Source organism: Daphnia pulex, chromosome 8 (assembly GCF_021134715.1).
Source record: "Daphnia pulex isolate KAP4 chromosome 8, ASM2113471v1".
In the NCBI taxonomy this organism is placed as follows: Eukaryota; Metazoa; Arthropoda; class Branchiopoda; order Diplostraca; family Daphniidae; genus Daphnia; species Daphnia pulex.
The window spans coordinates 12,150,082-12,177,918 of record NC_060024.1 but is presented as its reverse complement, the minus strand read 5'-3'; the positions used below and the strand labels follow the sequence as shown (position 1 = coordinate 12,177,918).

The 27,837-nt window shown below is 41.1% G+C and overlaps 1 protein-coding gene, 1 long non-coding RNA gene and 1 pseudogene across 3 annotated transcripts; 1 reads left to right on the top strand and 2 right to left on the bottom strand.

Annotated features, from left to right (window-relative positions):
* The first annotated feature begins 1,853 nt into the window (after window positions 1-1,853).
* On the top strand, window positions 1,854-4,782 carry LOC124200634 (annotated as a pseudogene).
* A 1,227-nt stretch (window positions 4,783-6,009) lies between these two features.
* LOC124199956 lies at window positions 6,010-7,246 on the bottom strand. The gene is made up of 5 exons (XR_006877092.1): window positions 6,845-7,246; window positions 6,651-6,751; window positions 6,466-6,587; window positions 6,135-6,289; window positions 6,010-6,068 (listed from the first exon to the last, which is right to left on the bottom strand). It is a non-coding gene; the product is annotated as an uncharacterized LOC124199956 (long non-coding RNA).
* Window positions 7,247-9,757: 2,511 nt separating this feature from the next.
* LOC124199955 (peroxidase-like) lies at window positions 9,758-24,713 on the bottom strand. Of its 2 annotated transcripts, none has more exons than XM_046596026.1 (16): window positions 24,478-24,713; window positions 24,200-24,306; window positions 23,734-23,976; window positions 13,472-13,746; window positions 13,158-13,387; window positions 12,484-12,701; window positions 12,166-12,333; window positions 11,875-12,071; window positions 11,641-11,815; window positions 11,374-11,571; window positions 11,126-11,279; window positions 10,887-11,063; window positions 10,664-10,814; window positions 10,386-10,590; window positions 10,173-10,284; window positions 9,758-10,083 (listed from the first exon to the last, which is right to left on the bottom strand). In XM_046596026.1, the coding sequence occupies exons 4-16, from the start codon at window positions 13,619-13,621 to the stop codon at window positions 9,933-9,935; spliced, it is 2,286 nt and encodes a 761-aa protein (XP_046451982.1). In that variant the 5' UTR covers window positions 13,622-13,746; window positions 23,734-23,976; window positions 24,200-24,306; window positions 24,478-24,713; the 3' UTR covers window positions 9,758-9,932. The 2 variants fall into 2 exon arrangements, with proteins under 2 accessions (XP_046451982.1, XP_046451983.1); XM_046596027.1 differs by having other exon boundaries at window positions 24,210-24,306; window positions 24,478-24,694.
* Between the last annotated feature and the right edge of the window lie 3,124 nt (window positions 24,714-27,837).

Genomic DNA, 27,837 nt, shown 5'->3' with positions numbered 1-27,837 from the left:
CTGGAAAGGTAGGTTGTGTACGGAATTCAATGTGTCTGTTACTCTGTTTCATTTTACAATTGAACTTCATTCCACACCTTCTTAATGGATGTAATTGTAAATTTTTAAAAATAATAAGCTAAAAAATCTTACACTACGTTTTGTTCAATTAGGACATGATTTGCAATAACTCGTAAGTTCGCTTTAATGTCCGTTGAAGTAATTTGGACATTAAACTAAATTTCTCTTTTTTCTAAGTGATGTTAAAAATATTTGCATCGTTTTCAACGGATGATTCAACGGGATCACCCGGCAGATAATGGCTCTGATCCTACTACTTTAATTTAATACGCTTTAACTGTGAGACTGAACAACAGAAGGAATGGATGTGTTCATTATTTTTTTATTATTTGCTGATGTATTTATAATTTACTTTTTTTCTTTGTTGTGGTTGTGAGAAATTAAGTTCGTTTCGTTTTCGTTTGTTAATTTTATCGACTCACACGAGTTATAAAAGAAATCTGGCAATGTTGCATCGCGTTCAATGAAATTATTCTGTTCGCGGTTCGCGCCTTATCTTATTGTCACATTTGTCAGTCAGAAGATGGCTTTTGGTGAGGTGAGGATGTGCTTGGAGCTTAGACTTGGATCGACCTGGGAATGTTGTTCTTGGTATTTTATTAATCACTGCTTTGATCTTCTTATTATGACTGTTTTATGAAGTATTTTATATTTAGACAATGTGAATAGAGAGGACGCAGACAAAAAGTCATTTTATTCTTAAGAATTACATTTTGTCGGTTTAGTGGGCACAACGTGCAGACTGCAGATACACATTTTTTTTTTAACTGTGCAACAATTGCCTTGAATTTCCAATTACTGTGACAGAATCGGTTTATTTATGCTTATCCACTGATTTCCAAAATTTGTTGAACATAATTATTACTAATTTTCTTTTATCTAAAGTTCTACGAAATGAAATATAGAATGCATCACATGTTCACATTACCGTGTGTGCAAATATTTCAAAAAAGGACATTGAACATGACCAACTTGACAAGGAATGCTTCATCCTTCAGTTTTATTCAATCTCAACTGGTAACACTATTTTACTGTATTGATTGTCATTCCTTTCTTTAATATACCTTACTGCAGTGCTAAAGCTATTTTTTGTAGGGCTGGACATCGTCTCAGATCTATCCTCCAACTGAACGACAATCAACAAGCAATGAAACCAGGCTCAGATGATCAGGCAGATCAGACACTGATGTGATTACATTGGCATGTCTGCAAGAATTAGTGTGACCACTGAGAGTCGAGTGACAACATTTGAGTTGTTGGGCATGGTTTCTCCCTGGTTTCTCCTTCAGGACTACATCAAGACCGGATGTGGAATGATTAAGTTTATTTTTATTTTTTTATTTTGAGTTGATTACTTGATTTAAAGTCTATCTGCGAGTCTAGCTCACTTCCAAACTTAAAATTAACATATAAAAAAAGCTTCAAATATTTTTTTACATCAAAATTCTAATTTTACTTATTTTAGTATAATAAGATAAATCAGCCATAACATTCCAAATTGCGTGATTATTTATTAAGGTTTCTTTCTTCAACATAGACGAGATGGAGAATCGTCAAAATGTTCCAATGTCGTACCAAAAGTGATCGTTGTCCAAGTCAATCTGATGGACAGTGTTCCGGCAATCGGTAAAAGATCAATTTATCATATTTTTTGAATATTTGAAATTGTCGTGAATTTATTTTTGGTTTGTTTTCTGCTCTTCGTCTGTTAGGTAGCACCTAGAGTCGCATTTCTGAGTTAAGCGTCAGGCAGTTGATGAATTTGTCCAGCCGAAGCCATTGTAGCCAACGGCATGGGCACAAGTAACAATGGTTCCAGTTCAATGGCCACCGGAGAAAGTCTGATTGGCGGCGATGGTGCGTCCACGTCCAGTTTTATTGATGGTAAGAGTACCCTGCCGTAATTGCATTGACATTATTCGTGTGATTTATCCCTTCCCCCTTTGTAAAATATTCGTCGTAGGCCTAATCGTTTTCGATTCAGGGTTCGCCATCTTTTATTCCGGTCTATTACAGAAGTAGTAATTACTCAAGTACAGCGGCGTACGGTGATAATCCATCTGGCTGAACTGTTAATCTCGAATTTTTTTCTTTTAAATGTTACAGTGCATTAGTATTAGTAGACGGGTGGGTAAGAGTTAGACGTGCATGATTATATCAGACGGACAGACATGGGGTTATAGGACCTTTTAGAAGATATTGCCAATAATAAAATTGTCAACAGATTATTACTAGGCATTTAATTTAGCGAGTGATTTTAAAATAAGTACGGAAGTGGATAGGCAAAGTCATAATGAAAAGAAATGGACGGAAATGAATCAACATTTTCAGTGTACTATCAGTTTCCAAAGAAGGACAATTTTCGTCGCATGTTTACAGAGAACTTCTCATTAATTGTCCATCCACAGTTTTTCAATTAATGGTTCAATAATCCCGAAACGACACGCAGAGTGTTGACAATTTAAAAAATGTTACACCATTTTATAGTCAGAACTGTGAGAAAATGTATAATAGAAAAATTTGTCGTTTTATTATCGTGATCATTAGTTGAGCGCCATTGCTATTACGTGACATCTCATCCCGCTCAGCATTCAGCAATATACGTCGACTACGATGCGCTTCACTTTATCGGTAATAGAAATTTAAATATCTTTAACTTTTTTTGTTTTAGTGAATTGTCATTATAGACCATAGACTTTGCCGTTTAAATAATTTGTGTATGTTATTTTTAACTTCAAAGGCTCTCAACGTGTTTGTCCTCATTGAGTTCGTGCATTCCAATTCACGTTCAAATTTATTTCAACGTAGCAGTGGTAAGCCTTTTTATAATTATGCGTTGAAAAATGTGAGCCAACAGATGCCATGTTTAAAGCTAGAGGTCTTTTAAATCGTTACGTCGAGTGTATTGTAATGTGTTATGATAAAATGTTGGATTTCGGTTTTGAGAAGCTGATCAGCGGACTATTTCAATCGTCGATGGAATCTCGGCAGTCGCTGGTAAATTTCCTCCTATATTTTTTCTTCCTATCAGGTTGTTTTAACCTTAGACCATTACCTTTGTGATGGATCCCTGATTGGACAATCTCACATCCTGACAGCGGCTCTTTACGTTGAAAGGTAAAATATAGGAAGGCTTTATTGTAATCCATACAATTTTGAATTTTTTCTTTTATTATTATTTGTGTGTGCCCATTTTTACTTTCGCAGACGTTAGCAAACTCCTATATAGCGACATAACACGTTGTCAGTCAACGGCGGCGGAACTGACTCTGTCTCTTATGGGAATAAAGGAATTCTTCATTCGTCTCATAAAATACAAACACAAAAAGTAAGCAGCACTTTCAACGGTTACCATTTGATAGGTTTTCGATTAATGTGCTTATCATTTGATTTAAACTAAACCCTTTTCTGCCAATCCGGCGTAATATGTAATAAAAGTATAACACTAAGCAAACATGATTTATTACAGGATAACGATAACGAAGAAATTCTAAAACATTTTTTTTTTTTAATGGCGCTTAGTATCAATAGATTATTTACACGTGAATGGCATGTGCTGTAACCTGCTTTCTGTTTTAATTTATTAGGAGATGACGAATTCCGTTCGCTGGATCTGAGTCCCAACAAGTCTTTGAATATGAGATCTTACGGCCGTAAAGAATACAAGAGAGCAGCAGTTCATGTTCCAACATAACGCGCTTTTGATCAAGACTGGCACTCAGTCAGGCCAGTTGCCAGGTCTTTCCATCCAGCTAGTGTCCTGCTGCCCTTGCATCAGGGCTGGGTTGTTCTGGGGGCAACACCACCCAGTAAATTTGCCAATGCAGAGTTGATGAAGATCCCCAACTTTTTTCACTTGACACCACCCACTATTGAGAGACATTGCCAAGCATGGAAAAGTGAGATCCCTGCAGTATAATAGATATTTTAATAAACCTTTAACCATTATTTGTTTGTAGAGTTCTGCACAGAGTGCTGTAAGAGTTGGATATCAACGAAAAGATTGACACCCATCACAATCACAACTAGTGATTACCTCAATTCTTTCCCCTCATTGAGTGATGCCCAAGCCAGAATTGTAAGACTCCAGGTCTGAAAAGAAGGAAAAAAAACGCATTTGATTTCCTGTTATAAGTAACTCCTCTTCCCTCATGTAGGTGAAATTGAGCTCTTTGAAATTGGACGACCATGCCAAGGATAAATTCCTCTTTTTCCTGTACCGGCTGTACGTTTTGTAAGAAGCACTCGAGAACTATTCAGGTAAATATGTTCAACTTTCTAACTGTGAGACTACAGACTTAGTTAGTCGGTGACTATCTCTTAACTTATTTGTTGTAGAATTTTCAGTTGCCTACCTTGTAAATGCTTGCTAGCTGTAGGTTCTTTTGCAACTTTTATTCTGAAGGACTGTGTTTGCATAGTTTACTTTGACTTCTGTAATTTTTGTTTTTGTAATTTAAGACATTGTTTCCTTGATAGTTGATAGTAATTGAGTTTTTTTTTTTATAGATAGGATTATCAGTCTGGTAAAAGTATGAGCTTCTTTGTTGCTGCCCAACGTACACATGGATTTGATGCAGCCAAAAGCCAGCTGAGGGCTTTAACTCTGGTAAATAACGTAAAGTGACATTTATTCGTCTAGATTAATTCATTTCATTTTGGTTATAGGTTTAGTGTTTAATGTTCGTTGCTGTCCGATGTGGCACGTTGTTGAAGCCTATGCTGGTGAAAAATCTTTCTACATCAAGTTAAATTGGCCGTTCCTTGGTGCTGATGTTGTGTTAGCGAAGTTGCATCATATTTTGTTAAATTGTCATCGTGACTTGCAGTTTACCGTTTATAAGTTCAGCTTTAGAAGCAACAAAAACATATGGGATGTTCATGTCAAACAAATAAATGAATAATAAACATGTTTTCGGGATTGGGAAAGGAAAGTGTCGGAGGGGGGAGGGAGGATATTTCAAGTTTGGATAAAAATTCAGTTAATCTATAACCTTACAAACGTATCCCTACCAATTAATCTCCAAACCCCACAAACATATACCTTCCAATCCTTCAAACCCTGTAAACACACACCTACCAACCCTTAAATAAATGAATAATAAACATGTTTTCGGGATTGGGAAAGGAAAGTGTCGGAGGGGGGAGGGAGGACATTTCAAGTTTGGATAAAAATTCAGTTAATCTATAACCTTACAAACGTATCCCTACCAATTAATCTCCAAACCCCACAAACAAATACCTTCCAATCCTTCAAACCCTGTAAACACACACCTTCCAACCCTTAAATCTATACTCTTAACCCTATAAACCAATGTTAAACCTTAACCATCCAATATCTATAATAAATAAACAAATAACACTACATGAAATAATTTTTATTTTATTTTCAAAATGTTCAAAAAATTGAATAAACAGAGCGTCCGGTTCAACACGATTTTCTTCTGCACGAGTTTAAACGCAACCCGCCACCACCGCTGCGGCAATGAGACAAAAAGCGATGTTTTGTTTTGCGGAAATCTGCATCGTCTTTGTAACTTGACTGACGGAGATTTCCACAAAACATAAACCATGGCTTTTTGTTTCATTGGGTAGTGGGTTGCATTGTTTAAATCGCACATGCTGTTATAGGATTTGTCTACGGCCCCCAGAGATAGTATCTGGACCGAGAAGAAGAGAGAAGTACGAGGCAAGTTTTTCCGGGGAGATGTAGTCATACTAGGCTTCCGGGTTAGACTCATGACCCTCCAAAAGTTTTCATCGGATCATGCGCCTTCCAAGTCCCCGTTCGACCAGAGCCCTCCCCTCCTCCTGGTTTCACAGCGGGTGAGTGACCACCGGCGGGCGTTGGTTAGTGGTTAGTTAGGGAAACGGGGCCACAGAAAAGAAGGGAGCCCAGATATGCACTTGTCATTTATCTAACAACTACACAATGTATCAGTCTTGGATTACAGCATTCTCTCGTCGGTTTTCACAAGTGGGTGTATGATCAGTAGCGAAGGATTACCCTGTAAGCAAAATGAACATTTATTTGGATAATATTCAAACAAGGTTGTAGCAACAGAAAGCAGTACCCTTAATCAAGAGGACCAGTGTAAGGAAGTAAACAGGGAGATTCAAGGGTAGCAGCCAACAGGTTAGCAAAGAACCTTGTCGACTGTATAGTCCTTTTTCTTCAAACAACATGACTTCTCATAAAGTCTACCATGCTACATTAGAAACCTAAAACCTGCAAATAAAAAATAAAGTTACCTTGTCTATAATTTGTGGCATCAATGTGCTTGATGTCTATGATCTAAAAGAATAATTAAACTTAAACATTGATAGACTTAAGTGCAGAACAATACTTTAAATACCTATAAGACTGCAACAAAATAAGTTTAGTGACATGACAAGTAAACTTACACACTAAACCACCAATCGGTTATGTAAGGTTCTCTAGAAGATGGAATGAGATATTGGTCCATGCTTGGGTTGGCGATCTGGCAAGTCCCATAGAATGATTCAGCCGATAATAGTGATGAATCCTAATAAAAGATGAGAAGACTATGTTCCAGCAATACTTTACTAAAGCTAGCATTGGTTGTTACCACTCTGTCATTTGGATGACATATTCTGTAGGATACCAGGATTTTTAACACAATAGTTGACGGTACTGGGTACTGGCTTCATGCACCTTTCACATTTTTTCCTGGAAATGGAGGAGAAATAATGATGTTATTAAACAAATATTCGGTAAACAACACATGCCAAACAAATTGCACAGGAAATCTACTCAATTTACCAACGAATTCATTGGTAATTTTCGAAGAAGATCGCTGTAGCTGAACTTTTGACAACGAACCCCCATTAGCCCATATGTGACACAACAAACAACATTCTTTCACGCCATCTATTTGACACCTTCAAAACTCAATATCTAAAGGACTGGCCTTAGATAGTCACAAGTCATAAAAGTAATCAAAAAGACCATCTCTCTTTGCTTAAATTAACATGGAATCTTCAGAATTCTACAGAGAACAAAGCTCACTTGTAAGTTTCATGCAAATTTTCCGGAAGTATACCGGAAGTAAGCGATAGCTCCTTAACCTTTGAGCTGTCGACAAGATAAACCAAAAATTCGTGATCTACGTGAAATTTGGGGTCGATTAAGTGTAATTTAAACGAAATCCAGAATTTGGTCAAAATCGAGATTTTTCGTGACCTATAGTTCAGGATAATTCTCGAAACCGGAAGTACGCGTACGTACAAAACAAAACATGAACTTTACCACAAATTTCACGAGGATCACGAATATGTGGTTACTTTGTGCGTCGAATGAATATTTACTAAACTACTGACAGAAATGAGAAAACCGGAAGTAGAAAAAAAACCCACATTATTAAAAATCTAACAAGTGAGCTTTGTTGCTGAAACAGAAACTGGCAGTTATCACCCAAAATTTCGTTAAAGTGTAAGACAGAAATTGCCACGGGTGTCGTACAGGACACCCGTGGGTAACACATTTTAGACAATCGTGAAACAAAAGCAAACTTTTGCTTAAAGGGACACATTTGTCAAATGCTCACTACACACATAATTCTGTGATTGAAACTTTCCTTCACGGACCAGACTGACACCATATTTGCTGCAGCCAGCACCAGCAGCCTAATCACTTAATCAGTAACTGTAACTATTTTGGCATTTTGCACTGTAGAGTGCAGACGAACTTATTAAGTGAGAACTGGTAAGCGGTGTTGCCCTTTCACCAGCTCGACTGTAGAAAAAGGTAGAAAGTTTGCAAAAATAAAATAAATTTAGGGAATTGTTTTACAGAACAACGCATGACGGTAAACACGAAAATGAATCACATGTAGCTAACAATGTATTCAGTCCGGAAGACGGAACTGATTTTCCAACGTGTAGATGGCCCCACATCCTTTATTGAGAAGAAAAGCTTTTCGTGAATAATTCTTTATAGAAAAAGAAAAACTGTAAAGCTCTATAAGAATTGAGAGTAAATCATTGCCATATTAGATGGAAGCCATTATGTGCTCGGAACAAAGGCAAAATGTTTTCTAATTACAAAAAGGATCGGCTTGATTAAGGCCGAGCAGCAGATAAGCTTGTACACCCGCAGTTTCACCTTTGGGGCCCGTCATAAAATGAAGCTTGAGCTGCTGCGGCTCGTCTGGCGGCTTGCTCCCGCTGAATAGGGCGCTCGTCCTGACTCCCGACATATAATTAGTTTTCTGACATGTTAAAGGACGATTTACCGAGGCTAAAATGAAGGAACCCTGTTCGCTCTCTTCGGCAAATTACCGATTTTCTTAATAATAGTCAAATCCCATAATATATATCAGTTTCCTCAATCTTATGCCCCTGTCAACCGACAGCTGCCATTTCGACTCCATAAATGCGACTCTGATATTCTTTTCATTTCATTCAAATCGCACAATAGAGCTCCGAAAGAATTATATTATTATATTAGCTATCTAGCTTTTCCTTTAGAAATGTTTGTTCGTGTTTGTTCGCTCAGCTTAAGCGAGTGGCGGCAGTTGAGCGAATAATAATAATATTATTGGGCATGCATAGAAATATGCATTGCAATTTTTATTTTCCCGTTTTTCCATATTTGAAAAAGGACATATCATGTCTGCAGATGAGACCGTCGCTATCTAGCATCCGCATCTGTAATAATAATAGTACGTTATATAGACCCGCCTATACACAGCACCGCTGCCGGCCCTCGCTCTGCGTGTGTACATAAAGTCTCATCTATTTGACGACGATGTTCCAGGGCGCGCGCCCCACTCCGCTGAGAATCAGGGAATTTCAGTAATCGATAATCCGTATATATAGTGCTGGGATAGACTCTCATAAATATCCAGTGTACATCTCAGCTGTGTTAGGTCTGCAAACGAATGGAAAAACACGGACGAGTCGACGAGGACTTAAGAGTTGTTATTTCCCCATCGGTCGGCTATCGCCATCTAGCAGAAGGATTACCGAACTGGCCGCCGCTGGATCGTCAAATCGCCCACATTGATGGCGGTAATCTGGTAACCTAAACGAAGTTGTATTGCGCCGTAAAATGAGGTGCCAAAAGGCTCGCTATAAAATGAATGAGCAATCACGAGCCTGATGATGACTGCTGCTGTTGTCATGCGCAACCGACACGTAATACCGAAGAAACGATCTGATCTGCGCTGCTACTATAATCACTGTCATCCTTAATTAGAAAACACACGGTGTGATTACTGGCACTGTGTAAGATAAGTCGTCGTCGTCTGTCACCCTGAGCGTTGCAAATGATTAGTGCTGTGTGAACTATAATAGCCTTAAACTGCGATGACTCTATAGATATATTAATAACGGTAATGGATTCAGGGAAATCAGCTGCTGGGATCATTTCTCAACTTTGATGATGTGACCCAAGTTTCTGCTGGATTAATATCTATGGACTATACGTTATGGCCCAGTCGGGGCCCGAGGAGACATGAATCGAACAAGCAAAAAGAATATCCTGATCTTATTAAATGAATTTCTGACTCGCTTCTCCAACTCATTCATCAGCCCCCGTATTTTTATGGGCCATTCGATCTGACAAGCCCAAAGAAAGTGACAAAGGGAATAAATCGATCGTTTCCAATGTGACAAAAAGTGAATCATGACCATGAAAAAGCAATCACCAAACAACTGTAGAGACATGACAAAGTGCTTTCACTTAATTCTATTGGTTTTTCGTATGCCATGCTCTTGGATGACTCAAATGAAGTGTCGTTGTCAAAACAAAGTCTATTCTAGATGGGATGTCAATCGATTAAAGTTATTTTTCGAATATAAAGTTGATCACCTTAGTAAATAGTCTTGAGCGCGTAACAATAAAAATTTTACACCAGCAAATAAGATATGAAGATCAAGGTTAGAATCGACGGCACAGCAATAGCAATGCTAGCTTTACTGGGGTTTGAAGCTTTGGCGTCCTTCCATGCGGCTAAGTTAATCGATGGAATAGAACTGCACGCTCCTCTGCCGTTATTGCTGTTGACACAAAACGTTGGGAAAGAACGGGGAAAAAAAAAACAATGAGATTATGTCGTGATATGTGCTGTCAACTGTTGGGACCTCACCTTGCCGCATCAGGGGCTCTGAAAGCTTTTGGCTGCATAGTCGATACGTCGCCGTTGTTGTTGTCGCACAATATGCGAGCCAAACTCGTCTTCCTGATCTCGTTCAATTGCACTGCACACCAGCCCAAAGCAACCGTTAAAAAAGATAAAACGTTACAGAGGCCAACATATTTTCCTTAAAATACTAAAAGAAGCAATTATATCTATTTATACCCAAGGTAAACGAATTAGTCTGAGAGCCAACGTCGTAGAAGAAGCGATCGTTGTTCTTGGTGACGGCGAATTGCCTGGCCACGACGCAGAGTCCAGTGGGACCAAGGAGAGATCCGTTTACTGGACGGGCGGACTCTGCCAGACATCCAATGTACAGGTCAATGTCGTCCACAGAGTTGTAAGCGTTCTTTAAACTGTCAATCGTCTGCGCAATTTAAAACGAAAAATTAACTGTTTGAAATAGTGGCGCGAAAATTCAAACTTTATATTAGTAATACCGCTTGGTCGATTTCGTTAATCAGGTCGTCGAAGGTACTGGCTTTTGGCAAGCCGCAGAAGGCGCGGACAGTGTTGTAGTCTGGGATCCCGTGTTCCCTGCCACGCTGGACATTGAGTGCCACCAGATCCATGCCGTAGGGATTTGACCCTCTGTGTTGTTTTGTCCGTGTTATTTTATTTCATTAGACTATATGTAGGATTTGTCGTCATGGGAAAACTCACTTGAATAGGTAATTGGTCAACTGGGAAGTGTACTCGGCGTTGACGGCGAGCGGCATTTGTTTCGTTAGACCTCGGATGGCGCTGTCGATGAAACCCGGTTCAGGCAGCTTAGAAGCGTCAAAAAAGTAACTGCTCAGCGTAAATGTTTGATCCTGTACGTCGTTGGCGTCGTAAAGTCTGCAAGGTAAAAGACGCAATGAGACCCAATAGTTATTGAGATAGTTAAGTTCGCTAATTACACTAAAGTTCCCTGGACTTGGGAATGTCCAACACGGAAGACTGAAGCAGCAAATTCGTTCCAAATCGACGGATCTTTGGCAGTTGTTTCGTCGTACGTAGCGAAAGTATCCACGGCGGCTGGATTTAAGTTGTAGTCCCTCATGGCCTGTTCGCCTGTTGGGACGAAAAGGTTCATATTTATATGGAGTCCTATCTCCTACCTTGTGTACACCTATCGACTTGTGAAATAATAAGCGGCAGTGTTTACCCAACATGGCAGGCAGGTACTCGGTGTAGGTAATGTGATGTAGTTCTGCAATGACAATGCGCCGAGTCTCCTGGAAAAGAACCTCTTCAGTCCACAGAGGATTGAGTAGTTTAAGCGCTCTGGCGATGCGGTTGTGCTCTCGCATCATCACAGTGTGAACGATGGCCAGCTGCGGATTCTCCTGAGCCCTTACGTCACCTGAGAAAAGGCAAAATGAATAAAACTATTCGGCAGAGTGCTTAACTGCTTATATAATTAATCAATTACCAGCGTAATAACAAGTGGCGTCTGAGCAGCTAGGTGCCAGAGGTAGTAATTCCATGCCGTCGGAAGTGGTCGAATTCTTCAGTTCACCTCCTTGTCCAAGTCGCAAATTATTCAGCTCGGATGAAGAGCTTCCGTAGATCATGGAACCGTCTAGCCAATGGGTGATGCTGTTCAACTGTTTACAAAATAATTAGCAAAGATGATCAGGGTTGACTTGAGCAATTGGCTTTTTACCTGTTCAGCGTGTCCAAGTGTGCAGGCATAATCGGCTCCGATTTGAGTCCGGACGAACTGCATGCAAGCCTGGCCGTGCTGGCTGTAAAAAGTGTCGTTCGCCGGAATGTCGATCGGCAAACAAAACGGGTGAAGGAGGTCTGGATTCAGTGGTTGTCCACTGGTAGCGTTGCAACACTGAGGGGTCTTGCCGTCGGCTGAATATAAAAAAAAAAAAAAAAAAAAACATTTCATGATGAACAGAAAAGATTGCAATATCGGTGATGCCGTTGCGGCCAATGCAAGAATAACCTGAAGTAAAAGATGAAGCTTTGGTGAGATCGTGCGTGATGAATTGTCCCCATGTCATCAACATTAAAGTGAAATCGGCTGCGGTCGTTAGGCCCGGCTTGATGAACGTAGTGCTGACGGCTCGTGGACTTTTGAGCTCGGTGGAAGAATTCCTCGGTTCAAAAACCCCTGAATTGCGCAGCAGAAAACATGCACACAGGATATAAGATTGAATCGATCATTAAGAACTGTCAAACAAGCCGGCGATCAATTCATCACCAGCGGAGCGGTTTGTTTGCCAAACGTTACGAACAACATGCAACATGGAAAAAAACTAACCGTCAGCATAGGCGTTGGGCAATGCCCGTTGAAAGGGCGTGTTTGCTTTGCCCCAGTCGGGACGGGCGAGGTTGTGGCAGGAGCCGTCGATCGGTCGGTACTTTAGGGTGGCGGCTGATGGACAGGTGATGGACTCGGGGCAGGAATTCTTCAGGGCCGTGTTATCTAACGATAATAAAGGTAGGGAGCGTCGGGCCTCGTCTGCGCTCCAGTTCAATCTATATATACAAACAGTACAAGCACAATCCATAAGCGAATCGATTCATCACTTGTGTTTTGCCCCCCGCCCCCTAAAAAAAAACATCCGTGTTGATCCACAAAATGTCTTCCGGGAGTGAAAAAGAAGTTCCCTCCCGGAATCGATTGTTATTTCAAGAAGATGGAACAACTAAAAAATGAGTCCCGATTCTTACACACAGACACACACACACACACACACTTTTACGCTATTGCACTTTATTTTTGTGCTTCACCGTGCTCTCTAATCGAAAAAAAGGCTTTTCTTTGCCCAAGGTGTTGAGAATATCTATTCCATTTCTACAAATGTACACATCTACTGATGCTCAGCTTCTATTGTAAAGTTGATGTTTACAATAGAGAAATGATGATGTCGACTGCATAACAAGTCTGCACATATATTCACTCTTAGATATAGAAGCTGAGAGTATACGTACTTGTTTTTCAAACGAGTTGAGGCTGCCAGAATTCGGGCTGCGTTCAGGGCGGATTCTTTTTGTTGCTCCGATCCAGAGGCGGCCACCATCAGCGAGTGGAGATGAGCCGAACTCCCGCGGTCAACCGTTAGCCCTTTTTCCAACAACTGGCGTTCCAGATCCAACATGGACTCCACCTGGGCCAGCCCATGTTCGACGGCATCGTTCACATCATCCGCTGGAACGTCAGTCTGATTTATACATAATCATAAATTTTTAAAAAAACATTACTCCGTTGGGTTTCTGCTAAAAACCAGTTGAAATATTAAACTCACCGAAAAAACATTGGCCAAAAACAACGTGATGGCGAAGAGACAAAAGGCTTTGGTCATCGTGATGTGAAAAAAATGTGCCGCTGCGTCACAGAAGGACGTGCAAGATGCTATACCGTCTGAAGGCGTCCAGGCAGCAAATGCTGTATACATTTACGCGTTTCCCAATATGTAGCAGCAGGCAAATGACGTTAACAAGGCAGCAGTCAATTGAAACGGCGATAAGACGACACACATGATGGGCGGAGCACCAGCAAAGGGGCACCAAGTCTGAAATGCTACGCAACAAGAGAAGGTTATATAGATTACCATTTTTTTGTTGTTGTATCATGTTGTGGACGATGCTTTCGTCTAATTGACGTATTAATATGTATATTGACTCGATAGAAATACACCTAGCGATAACAATAACGCACTGCAATGGGACGCATGTTATTATCTTGGAATGGCTCTGTGCTGGTTAGGCAATGGGATGACTCGCTCTGGAAGGCCTTTCACAGATCTATAAGTGTCTATAGAAAGTCCCGCATCGCTAGAATCAATCGTATGCCCAGCACGTCTAGAGCGCTATTAAAGAATCAAGTCCCATCCGCCTTCTTTCAAAATCAATAATAATAACGTTCATTTAGAAATAGAAAGTTTGAAGCCGCCCCCTAAATGCTGTAATGCAATTCTTTTCCCAGTCTCGATCGAATAACTGTCCGAAATATGTCACATCGATTTGGGGTAGTACAGTACGTCCGAGTTATCTACGGCTAAAAGAATGCGGCTGTTCAGAGGCGGTGATTATGAACAACTTCATTCCAGTTGAATTACTTGCTAATTTTTCTTTGCAACCATATAATTTGCCAGAGAAGATTTAAAAAGGATTCCGAAATCTATACGTATATGTAAAAAAGCGGCTCCTCAAAGGCGGTGGCTGTGATTACCGATTAGCCACATTACTATATATTCTAATTCAATTATTTCGTTGAATAACTTAGTTCGATTTTCGAATGTCATAATTATTAAAAATGAGCATTGGTCGTTAAATGTCGATTTGCGAGTCACGTAGGTTGGAGTTCTTTCTTTTAAGTTAAGCACTGTTTATCAATGACGACGCATATGACCGAACGCTAAGAGGAAATACGATTGTGAGTCGTTGATATCACAGTTAGTTTTCCTTCTTCAGTGCATCTCATCTTACTCTTATTACAATTCCTTGATAATTTTTTGTTCAATTTCAGTGTCGAAATGTCGAACATAAAAATAATCATTGGAAAAAGTTAAGACAAGTGTGAGAGTTGATTAAATTAACTGGATTTAACCAGAAATAAATACTCATTACACGACCACTTTCTAATAACATAGCAATAGCTCTAAACACAGATATTTGTCATGCAAAACACTTCATATTATGAAAAATGATGGAATGAATCGATAGTGGATGATTGCATAGTCATAGTTCATTTATAGATTAACAATTTGAATGAGGGAGAGGTGTGTTAGAATTATTTTTTAACGAAATGTCATCCATGCGTTACACCAAAGACTCCTTGCTACATCAAACTGGCTGCATGGAAATTTTCTCAAACAAGGATAACCGGTTCGACTGCAGCTATCACAAGAGCATTGTTTAACTGTAGGTTTTAAAAAGAAACAAAGTTTTCACAACGAAGTTTTCAAGAGAAAATTCCGTCAAACTTGTATGTGGACATGGTGGGCAACTCCCATCTGTTTTGGATTTACAAACAACAAGTTTTTCCCGGCTTTAAAATGGCCTCGTATTTATTGTTGCAATTCCCTTTGTTGCTGTATAGCTGTCAACCAAATGGATAGACTGTACGCACCTGCCTATGACTTTGTATAAATAATCTCCTGTAAAATGCGTCAATAAACTCGAGTTCATATTTTGAAGTTGACTATCTCGTTGCAACGATAACACAAAGCTGGCCCCAACTTCAGTCCATGGATTTGTTGGCCACCTGCTCTATAGGATCAATTCTCAATCAGAGTTGGCACGTGTGACTACAATATTTAAACCATTATAAGCCTATACCATTCCGCCGGACTGATAAGTTCACCTACGCCTCCTTACGCAGTCTTACGTAAAGACAGTGACATTACACCAGCGCTCTTATTAACAAAATGATAAAAAAATAAATTTTTCAAATGATTTACAACCCCAAAATCAGGCTTTAAAGCAGCCCATCAAATAAATAACAATAGAAATTCGACATCCAAAAAAGAAAAGAAAACATTTTTTTTTTAAATGCCTTCAACAAGATGGAACGTGGGTTTATTATTCTGTTTGCTGCTTATTATTTTCTTGTACTGAGACTGCTGGTTATATGGCTGTGTCTGTCAGGATAAGCTCTAACAGTCGATATATATACTGCTGTCTGTTACAATTTCAAGAAGACATATATAATGTCGGCCGTGATTGAACAAGACAGCAACTAGGCTTAGGGAAGTGACCACACGCATGCGGAAGGAATATCAAAGAGGGGGCGACAGTCAGCAACATTGCCACCCTTGCTTCCCGGCCCCCATCGCTCCGCCGACATAATAATAGCGAAAGGGATCCGACATTCAAGCGCACGTGACTCTCAGATACAATGCCCCGATGGATATAGATCCTTCTCCCTATCTATCTATATACGGCCTTTGCGGAAAGAGAGAAGCGCAGATGACACGGCGGTTTTAGCTCACGTCAGCAGGCCGTCTCCTCTGACGCGTGAGAGCCTTTCACGGAGGCATATTGAGATGGATCTCTAGAACCCGGCCGGTTACATCATAAGAAGAAAAAGAAGAAAACACGCATTCACACCTTGATTCAACCGTGAAAATAACTAACAAGATGGCCCGTCAGCGATTTTTCCGAGATTTCTTTGGCTGCTGCTCAACGAACCCATGATGGGTAAACCCGTTTGACATTTTCCTGACCGCTGTGTTTTCGGGATTATTTATTGGATAGCTAAACATTCATTCGATATTCCCGGCAGAGCTCATTTTGAACGTGATTGAGAGAGAGGGTACCCGGGCGTGAATTAACTTTCGGAGCATTTCAATTTCTTGCCAATTTTTTATCTTGCCAATTGAAAAAAAAAAACGAATCCCATTTTATATGAATTTCCTTGCATTTTTCAGGGTATAATAAAACAGGGCTCCATTTGGTTGGAGAGGATTTAGGAACTTTTCAATGAAAAAAAGCTTGGCTAAATAACCCGCCACGACTTATTCTTTTATGGCGATTGCGTGATGCAAAAAAACACCCACGACTTTGGTAAGTTGTCCTAAATACGAGCGCTATCGTAATCCACGGGTGAGTAAGCAAAACGAGAATAGTTGTCGAAAGTTCGTAGGTTAAGTCTGCCAACCATAAATCCCCTCCATGTAAAAAAGAAACCCCCCACTTTTCCTTTCTGATGGTCTACGGTTACGTTGTTACATAACACACATTCGTAACGTAAGACATCAGCGGCTATATGTACGTAGATGACAGCCGATAACGAATGAGCGGTAGAATGACGTAGTTTTTATTGTTTCCTTAAAGTTCAATAAAAAAAAGATTAGATGAAGGCACCGTCAAACTTTATTGAAGTGGCAACTTTTCCTTAATTTTCAATAAAGGCACGTTCTGTCGAGCCGCAACTCAAAAGTTTGACAGTTAGGATCGTTTTATCAAATGACGTTCGAGAATTATGCGTCCTCACACATTGAGGTATAATTCAATTCAATTGCTTTTCCGTTTGCGGAGTGGAAAAATATTCTGGGCGACACATAAAAGAGGAGTCTAAGAGGAGATCAGTCCAGTAAGAATTATCCTCGTAATGGAAAATCGTTGGCGAATGATGGCGTTATAGATCCGGTCTAAGGAGAGACCAAGACCGTGGCCGACTGTCGACTATCCCACGGGTTCTCCCAGCAATTCACCGCCCATCACAAGAATATAACCGATGAGTCGTTTGGAAATAAACAGCTTTGGCTCGGCTCTCTGCTGGCCGTATCAAGCAAACAATGACAAGTTGCTCTGTTTCGTATTGATATCATATTATTTATTAGGGGAATATAAAACAGAAAAAGAATAAAGCAAGAAAAACCGTCGTCGATGAAAGTCCAGTCGCGTCTCGGGCGCGGTTTTTTGTATCGTGAGAAGAGCAACACCTGCCCCGCTCTCTGCTGGACCGTCAACCGTCCCACACACGACAATAAAACACCCGAGAAACCCGTCCAAGGGTGTGTGTTATATATATACTCTGTGTGTTTGATTGTCGCGGCTGCTATCAGCACGGTAACAAGTCAGGAAAACAAAAGCGAGCGACGGCGGCGGTGGTGGTGACGGGTTTCCACACGCAATGGCCTCCTGACTGTCGTCACCAATATATTATCCAATAAATATTCAGAGAGGCGACACATTCAAATACCGAGCTACGTATTATTATAGTTACAACCAAATTACACAATTAATACCAAAACTGCTGATTAGTACTTGACACGCCCCGCGCCATCCGTAGCTTTTCAGGTGATATGTCAGACCTCCCAGCCACCCACCCATCCAACAAAGAAATAAAAAAACATTCCACACACACACAAAAAAGGTATAATTGATAAAGGAATCCCTTAATCCTGTCAACTCGACCATAACACGTATGGAACTTGGTCGCTTTTTGGGGGAGAGCCTGACTGATGTGGCGTTTAAATAATTCCGCTCGCCCCATATAGAGTCGAGAGAGAGAGTGTGTCGTCTCTTGATGGTTGGCGGACGTCGTCGGATGTGTCCTTATATTGTTTGGGGGTGAACCGTTAGAGAGGGATGAACGCGTGTCGTAAAACATGGGAGGTGGTCCGACGTGTTATGGAATCGCAGGAGCTATACTCAAGAGAGAAAAAGGGATAGATGCAGCAACGGTGTAGCTTTGAACGGCCATAACCATCATCTCGCTCGGTCGCCAACACATCAAAAGCGCGCTTTGCTAATACCTATATAACGCCTGGCGGAACTGCTGTTATGGCCTCGTTATACGACCGTCCATAAAGTCTCCCAAAAAAGTGTATTTATTTCCTTTCAAAAAAAGCCATAGCCATTATTACCCACCGTAGCATATACTGCCGTATATATATTTATATAACTGCCTGACGCTCTTCGCTTCTGGCGTTACATAGATTTGCTGGATTTTCTTCTCTAGTTGCCCGCCAAACCCTTGTCCTTCTCTCTCTATCTCTCTTATATGGGCTGTTTGCTTTCAATATTATATTACTGTTTCCCATATATACAATAAAGCATTTGATATGACACAGCACAGACCAAAACGGGAATGATATCGGGCCAATGTATTTAAGCTCCTGGCGGTACCTCACCACAGAAGCGATGTGGGGAAAAGTAGAAAAAAAAGGTTCACTGCAGTGGAACTAAAAAGAGAATAACCATAACCAGCATCACGAGACATATCCTGCTGCGCAGAGAGATTTCCCGTCTCACTGTGTGATGTGAGTGTGTGTGTGTGTCATGTTTTGGGTGGTATGTATGTGGAGGACACGATGTTATAACCCCGGTTGTATTTAATAGCTATCGGCGGTCAGCAATATCCGGCTCTCTCACAGTCAATGTTGACATGGAATGCGTGTCATCAGATTGTCGAGCCAATATATCATATCATGGAGGAAGGAGGGGGGCTATATTATAGGGCGTGGTGCTTTACTGATGCTGCGGCAGAGAGAGAGAGGACTCACCGCTTTGACATATTAAAAGAACTTGCAAATAAAATAACACGTAACGAAAAAAAGAGAGACGAGTGTGTGATGCCTATACCTGCCCTTGGGGACGAAACCTCAGATGATTGGCCGCCGACAAAATATATAAGTCGGACTGGCACACACAGACCACGGGGCATTTAGGAAGCCTAAATTAGGTGCAGTATATACACATGTAATAATCATAAATACCACACGCCCACGCTGGGCTCCATATCACCCGTATATGCCGAGTAATATGTTCTGTAGCCGCAAGGAATAAGACTGTGTGTCCTTTACTTCCTTCTTCATGAAATGTGCCATATAGATATATCATATATAAAGAAGAAAAGAAATCAAGAAAAAAATGCTAGCGCAATCGAAATATCGTGTTCCAAGACCAACCGCCGTTGCTGCTGGCCCCTCGGTCGGATTGATTAAATAACGCGCATCTCTTTTCTCCGGCCGTCCAACATCCCAAAAGGAAGCGAAAAAAAATCCCAAAAAAGAGAATACAAAAATAGTGGAAAAGGGATATGGATATGTGTGTGTATGTATGGATGGAAAAATCCTTGATATAAATCAGATTAGACCCAACGAAGCAGGCACGTCCTTCTGGTCCTGCTTTACTCTACTATATGTAGCAGGGAATAGCTTCTTTCTTTCATTCTTTTTTCTCTATAAATAATACGAAAATGTTGTCGTGGAATACGTAACCTTTTGGCATGAACGTATTTGATACATTTCCATCAAGATTTGATTTCGACTTTTCTAGCTGCTGAGCGCGTATAAAATTGCCAGCAGCCAAAAAAATGTAGTCGAGATTATGATTTCACCAGATTATCGTACATTTCTTTACGGAATGAATAACCAGCGCGAGGGTATAATATCAAGGTCCAACGTCTGTCAAAATAATGGGGTCAACGTCGACAAGAGAAGAATCTAAGCGCCGGTGTAGAACACACACACGCAGAGGGGGGAAAAAGTGGCTGACACTTGAAATAGAAACTCAACCTGCTGGGCCTCTCTCTCTCTGATTTGTGCTGGCGATGGCAAAAGATTGGCAACTTGACAATGGCTCCATCGAGGCATCACGAAGATTCTTCTGTTCAAACGCGGCAGGCGGCGGCAAAAGGCAAAAACGCGGGACAAACATTTGAATAGAGTCACAGGACAACCATGCCGAGCATATCAAAACTTATAGACACGTATATAGGGCTGGCCTTCGGCGAGAATGAGAGCGTATAAACTATACAAGTATTGTCAACTATTTCTTCCTTTTCCTCATTTTAGTTTTTATTTTTGTGTGATCCGTTTCAATTTATTTTGGGAACTTCCTCTCGGGCACAAACCAAACACATTCGACTATATCTACTGTGTGTAGCTCTCTCTGCTGATTCTAAGACGCTCTACACACACACTCTAGTGAGCGCCATCATCCTGTTGAGAATGTAAGTATTTAAACGACAGTCCTGTTACTGGCGGGACCGATCGGGAATGAGAGGAAAAGAAGTAAAAAGAGCCAAAGGATTTTGAGGGTGTCTTTTTTCCTCCCTCCCTCGATATAGTTGACATGCTAGAGAGAGAGATGAGATCTGTGTGAACGAAATCAGGCGAAAGGATAGTATATACACACTTAAGTACTATCCTGTATGAGCCTGTGTATACAAATTCAAAGTGCGCTACTTCTCCTTAAAGACCCGAGAAGCTATTGGGAGAAAAGAAGGTTCGAAAAAGGGCGTCAGCAGCCAACCGTATTGTGTAACCATCCGTTCAAATAACAAACGTCTTTTTTTTCTGTCCCCCCCCCCCACCCGTCCTTGTATAAGCTTTTTTTTCTTGATAGGCAAGTGTATAAATGTCTGAGAGTGCCATCGTCGTAATAGATGCTACATCAGCCATCAGCTTCTTGCGCCTTTGCAAGTCGAATTCCAATTTCGGGACTTGAAAGGACATCAGAGCGCGGGAGGGCGGAGCAGGGATATACATCGAAACTTATTGGATGTTCACACAGACATAAAAAGAGCCTTTGCGGACTTTAGAGCCACCTGATAATATAACGCCAGCGCACAGAGAGAGAGAGAAGATTCTGCTGTTGTGGGTTTTTTTTATTATTATTATTCACGCGCTTGATTGAATCGATAAGCCGAGCGGGACTTTTCGTGTCTGCGTCCTGTGCTAAATTGGGATTTATTATCTCTCGTTTAGTTTGAACAGTGTGTGTCGCCCGGTGATGATGAGGAGATAAGTCGCGGGGGCAATGCCCCTAGTGATGGAAACCATCAGCGATGAATTTGATTTATTAGATGCTCCCTTTTATTCTTTTTCAGCTAAGACGCCAGATCAGCTATTCTTCCCCCCACCCTTTTCATTCGTTGAGAAATCAAAGAACAAACACGAGAAATCCATGCAAATAGAAAATTCAAATCTCAGCTCATTTCTGTGGCTCGCGAGATAGAGAAGAAGACGACGATGCAGGGAGAAAATCAAAAGAAGTGTGTGGAGAGATGTGAGTCAAGTTTGACAAGTCATATTTGGACTCGCGTGATACGGTTGGACAACTTCTTAAAAGACGACGAAAAGCAATATCGGTTCGGCGCTGCTGGCAATGGCAAAAGAAGAAATAAAAGAAGAAAAAACAAGATTTTGAAACGTTGGTTTCGTGTTTACTAGGCGACTCTCTCCCTCCCTACCCACTGCCGCCGGTTCATTGGGTCATCCACGACTGATGTCACTTTATATTGCAACCAACCGATTACGGACTGAGCTGGAGAACGGGCGGGCAACAAGCAAAAACCTCCGCATCGGATTTTTTGGGATAGGGATTCCCAGCAGCAGCTTTTCGCAGCGCAACTGACTTTGGTATATTAAATGGGGAGGAGGACGGCAACTTGACTATTCCTTTTGATCCTCTTTTAATGACCTACAGCACAGCGTCGTCGTCGTCGAAATTCCATCTCAACTTCTCTTCCAATTCCGATCGTATACAAACAGACATATATACGTATATACTCCGTTTCATCAAACAGACACGGGTGTGTGCTGTGTGTATATGTTTCTATTGATCCTACGCTTGATTAATTCCCAAGTCGCGGTGGGTTAGTCGATGAATAGAGACAGCGCACCCTGTGTAGAAGTAGTAGTATAGTATCACATCTACTCTCTATCTATATAGACTGCTCGGTACACCAAATCCGCTGGATTTCTTACTACTTCTTTTCTTCTCTCGTAATATTATTTAGTTTACCTACATACGTATTATTATAGATCTGTGCTTGTACAACTGCAGGCTATACACATAGACCGCCAATGAAGTCAGCCACATCAGAGCCTTGATGACTATATCTGAGTTGTTAGACTCGGGAGAGTATATACATAATCCTCTCTCTCTCTCAATGACTGTCCGGTGCGGAGGGAAAATGCAGTAACTTTTTTTTCCAAACCAATGGAATGGACGTCAGCAGCAGCAGCAGTGACGGCGGTGGCATAGGCATCCGCTGGATGTCTTTGATTCCGCACTGTTTATATCATCAATCCGTTTACGGACAATTCTATGTATAGCAGCAGTCGCCTGCCGCCGGATTCGCTTACATGTTCAATCATCAACTTTGATAACGTCGTTATAGGCTGAATATATTATTCATGGATCCTGAGCTCGACGGGAAGAAGGGAGACAGACTCTGCTGAAAGAACTCGGTTATAGAATAGAGAGAGAGAGAGAGAGTTTCCACTGTGATTTGAGATAGGCGAGAGACTCTCTGGGTGGGGCGAAGGGGTCCTCTTTAATATCTATGGCTGGATTATGCAGAAGAGTCTCTTTAAAGAGTCCTAGATGTATACGGGGAGGACACAGAAGGAACCAGTCCAGCTGGATATAGAATCCATCTGCGCATTTCTTTCTCCCGTCTCTTTTTCTCACGAAAGAAAATAAATGAATAAAAAAAGGGGGGAGGGAGGTCACACACACACACACACATAACTCGATCAAATCCAATCACGGTGGGCTATACACGACGAGGAGAGACAGGATAGAGAGAGGGGGGAAAGAAGAGCTTTATGTGCCTGTCTGTGTAGATGCTACACTCGGAAATGCATCCGCATTTCATTCGATTGATTTACCATAGATTCTGTACTTCGTGCAAAAAAGAGGGAGGGGTGCAATGGTATAACGAAGTAGAGACAGCACGTGGCCCTCACGATAAGTGAGGAACATCTGTGAGTTATCGATAAACATCATTCGGATTTAAAAGTTGATTTTCATCGGAAATAGCATCACCTTTCGTATGAGAAGGTGCCGGGCAAAGGTGACCCTCTTGGTAAAAAGATTTTCACCCACAGACAAAGTTGTGAGATACAAAAACAGGCCTAATCTGCATTTGTTCAACAAATGAGTTGTTAAAAAAAAAAAAACCTTACTGAGTTTACAAAAATGGTCAGAGAAAACAATTCCAGTGAATCGCCTAGCTCAGGAATAATCGTTACGGAATACGATTATCAATTAATCAACGCCAAGAGATGGTCAAAAAGGAAGAATAATGATGAATTGTTCCTACCTTTGTGCCTGGGAAATACGGCCAGGCATATCCACAAGTGCTCCTCCATCCATCCGATGAAAAGTTGAAGACACCAGGTGAGATAGGAAAATGGGCCTCGTGAATACACCCACATTCACATGGGTGTACACGAGGACAGGGGAAATTTAAAGAAAGGGGAAGAAGAGATTCCAGATCTCTTCTTTCTACTCGAGTAGTCGACCGGCATTGGTAGTTTCCCCAATCGAACGGGATGCTGTTCATCTAAATTTAAAAAAAGAAAAGTTTGAGTCACAAAAGAAATTGACAGAAACAACAAGTAAGGGATAGTTGAAAATAAAATAGTGGGTAAACCCTAATTGTTAATAAACAAAAAAAATGTAAGGTGTCCATGCAATACACTGCAGTTATGGATGTCACGCATGCATTAAAATACCTAGCAGGTGACAAGAATTAAAAAGTAACAAGAATTAAAAGTAAGCATTACCAGGCATTACCCAAGCAAAGAGAATGTTGATGATGACAGGTGGATATCAGCACAAGCAAAACTTTCATTTCTTGTATTAATGATGGCTGGCTCGTCTGCCCTCAAATCTGCAGAAAAGAAAAGGTTACATTATGCAAACAATAAACTGCCATGTTATCGACATGGGGCTCACATGATAAATGCTAATAGTCAGAAACAAGCATTTCACTAATTTAGAACAGGTATTTCTATTTAAGCTCCCATAATCATTATATTTGTATATTCTTGGTTTTATTTACCTGCCCAACAGCATAGAGTAGAGAGTATTGAGAATGGATGGAGAGCTGTGAGCCTGTGACACCCTCACACCAGAACATGCCAAAACTCACACGACGATCACATATTTGTAATTTTAATTTATTGTCTTGTTTTTCGTGCATGTACGTTTAAAAAAAAGTAATAGTTTCGTTTCCATTGCAATCTTTGTCTCTTTATCAAAACGTGTAAAATGAAAATGAAAAGACAAATGAAAGACGACAGACGACGCTAATATTCTAATTAGCCATTTAAGATATCGATAGAAATCAAAATCGATCAGCTTTTTAAACCAAGTCAAATAAAAATAAAACGATTAAAGCAGTTTTCTCACCCGCTCTCGACATCCGCTGAATGGATCGGGATTATTTTAGTATATAATAATTGCTCTCAACAAATTAAACTAAGCTCCACTAATACCACAGTCAATCGATAAAAGTAAAAATGTGCACAAAACCCACAGATGCTAAAACCACCCCAATATACTGTAAGACCCCCTCCTAACTAAAAAATTAATAGAATATTATCTTTTCTGTGTCAAATATTTCAACTCATAACGATGGTCTCTGCGCTCTATTTTATATATTTGAATCCATCCAGTTATATCAGATGTAACAACAACTTCGTACTTATAGAGATGGTCCATGCGTCCATGTCGACTTGGAAGGAATCAACCGCTACACAGTAGTAGACAGTGTCCTTCTACATAACAACAAGAAGTGGAAGAAGTGGATGGAGTCCGTGAGAGAATCAGACAGGGGAAAAGGGGCCGAGAGATAGACGACGGGCGATGGGCGATGGCGCATCAACATGGACCGAGCAGCAGCCACAACCGCCGTGATCGAAAATTGGAGTGACTTGACGGGAGTGCGGAAGAAAGGCTCTAAGAGAGAGGGATTTCCGGACGGAGAGGTCGCGCCTCCTCTCCAACTGCCCTTATAAATTGTCAGTGCTGTGCATGTACTAACTATTGGAGAAAAGGCACACACGTGAGCAGGACGAGCCGAGAGGCTGGCAGTAATTATCAATTTGTCCCACAGCACAACAGCACCAGCGACGACGACGACCGTCGGAAATTCGATTGAGCGCGAGCGCGGGGCGTGAGCGCCTCGTATCATTAGACAGAGCGCCGAGGCTAGAAAGCCTTCGAGAGTCCTGATCCAGTCTATAGTCCTATAGAAAATAGAACACCAGCAGCCGAGAAGAAGAAGAAGAAGACAGTCCATCATCAGCGGGGCATATTAGGGCCGCCTTCTCTCTATCACAACTTGGATGAGTTGCGGGGGGGATTAGAAGCATCAGTGCAGTATATACAGTGTTAAATGTCTATAGATGAGTGTGGTACTCTACCAGCCGTCTATTACGGGCGTGAAAAGGAGATATAATAGACAAGAAAAAGAAAAAGAAAAAAAAGGAATATTATAAGCTAACCGTAATAGTCTACTCTGCTAGACGTCTCTCTCTCTCTTCGTGTGTATCAAGCAGCACTTTGCCGATGCTTATATATTCGTCGCGGAGAAGTATATATAGAGCCCATCACGGTGTCCTTGTGTATAGCATCAGTATACATACACAAGGACAGAAAAAATAAGGAATCAGCATCACGGATGAGGGTCTATATAACAGAAAAGAAAAAAAGATAAAAATGAAAATGGGGCGATCAAAGAACTGATTGAAAGGCAGCAAGGAAGAATCTCTTTCTTTTTTCGTTTGTCCTTCCATCCGTGATTGATTCGCTCTTCTTTTTTTGTGTGTTGTGTATTCTCCCCTTCTCTGGCTGGGAGATGTGGCCGTGCAAAAGAGGAGCGCAGCAGTCCGCTCTTTCTTTTGGATTTCACATCATCATTTCCTTGATCCATCAAGTACCTTGTAGAGCGAACATCTCTCCGCTCTTCTTTTTTCTTTTTTTCTCCCTGACACACACAATTCAAACCCTCTCTGCTGAGCTTCTTATAATACGAGCGCGGAGACTTGGCCGTCGTATAGACGCAAGCCAGCGCATCTATATAATAGACATCCTCTTATTCGCTTTTCTCTTTTACAATTTCCTTACTTTTTTTTCCCATCAGGGTTGGTGGGGGGGTTATACTTTGTTTGTGGGTGAGTTGAGGCTGGCGGGTTCAGGAGCCTCACCAACACTCCAGCAGCACTCTCTCAAGTCTAGAGGACTGGATGCTCCCATGCCTCGTGCTGTGTTATAAGGGTCTCCTCCATTATATTCCCCAATCGCTGATGGTGCTGCTGCTGCTCCTCTACAGCACGAGAGTATATCCCGCCCGGTTCGTTTTTTTGCGGTGGCCAAGAGTGTCTCACGGCAGGAGCGTGATGTCAATCCGATCCCACGGAGATCATGTCGACCACGTCTTTTCTATATAATATTGGCGCCTAGATATATACGCGTATAAAAGGCTATCTACACGTCCATATAGAGAGCGTCGGGTTGGCTGGTGATGATGATGGACGTGGTTGATCTATCCGCACGCGATAGATATAGATCTATAGTGATAGCTCGCTCCTCTCTTTGCCTGTGTGTACTACATGTATCAACCGGGCTGGCGTCGCATTCGATAATATCAAAATGGCCGACGTGTCAGTTCCCAATCACGCGCCCACTGATCGCATTATCGACCGCCAAATCTATACCTACACAGCATATATAGATATCGCCGATAAAAAGAATACTCGACGTAGACTTTCATGATAGATAACAGCGGCCTGTAGGATATAGATATAGCTACTGTCTCATCGACGCGTTCAGCCGGTCCCAGGTACATGTAATAATATTATTGGTTATTGCGTTCAGATTCTCACGTACTCGTCAGCGGCCGGATTATTTGAAATATAATAATCTGTTGTATATTATATAGTTGGACGTGTATAGTTAATACAGAAGGAATTTATACAGTTATACGGCATGTCCGCTCAAATTAAATTTGAATTACAAATGGATAGAAGAAAAACAAATTGTTGGGGGGGGATTTTAAAAATGGATTCGTCCGCTCCCAGCACCGCGGCGTTCGTGAAACTATTCGGCTCAAGATTCCAATCTGCAACTGCATGGGATTCCGCGTGTGACACCACCGTGAAATGAGAAAGGACCGCACCTGTGCCGACTTCTCAACCTAATTGGTTCAATGAATACGAGCACGTGTCGGGCATAAACATCACGAGCCGCGATGGAATAAGCCAGTCTAGAATAGCTCAATTTATTTTCAATCTCAACGCGGGAGAGATGGTGATGCAAAAAGCGTGCTGCAATTATTATAAAAAACCCAAATCATTCTGTCAAATCTATATTACTTACGTTTAGTATAATTATATTAGGATAAAATCAACGTCACTTG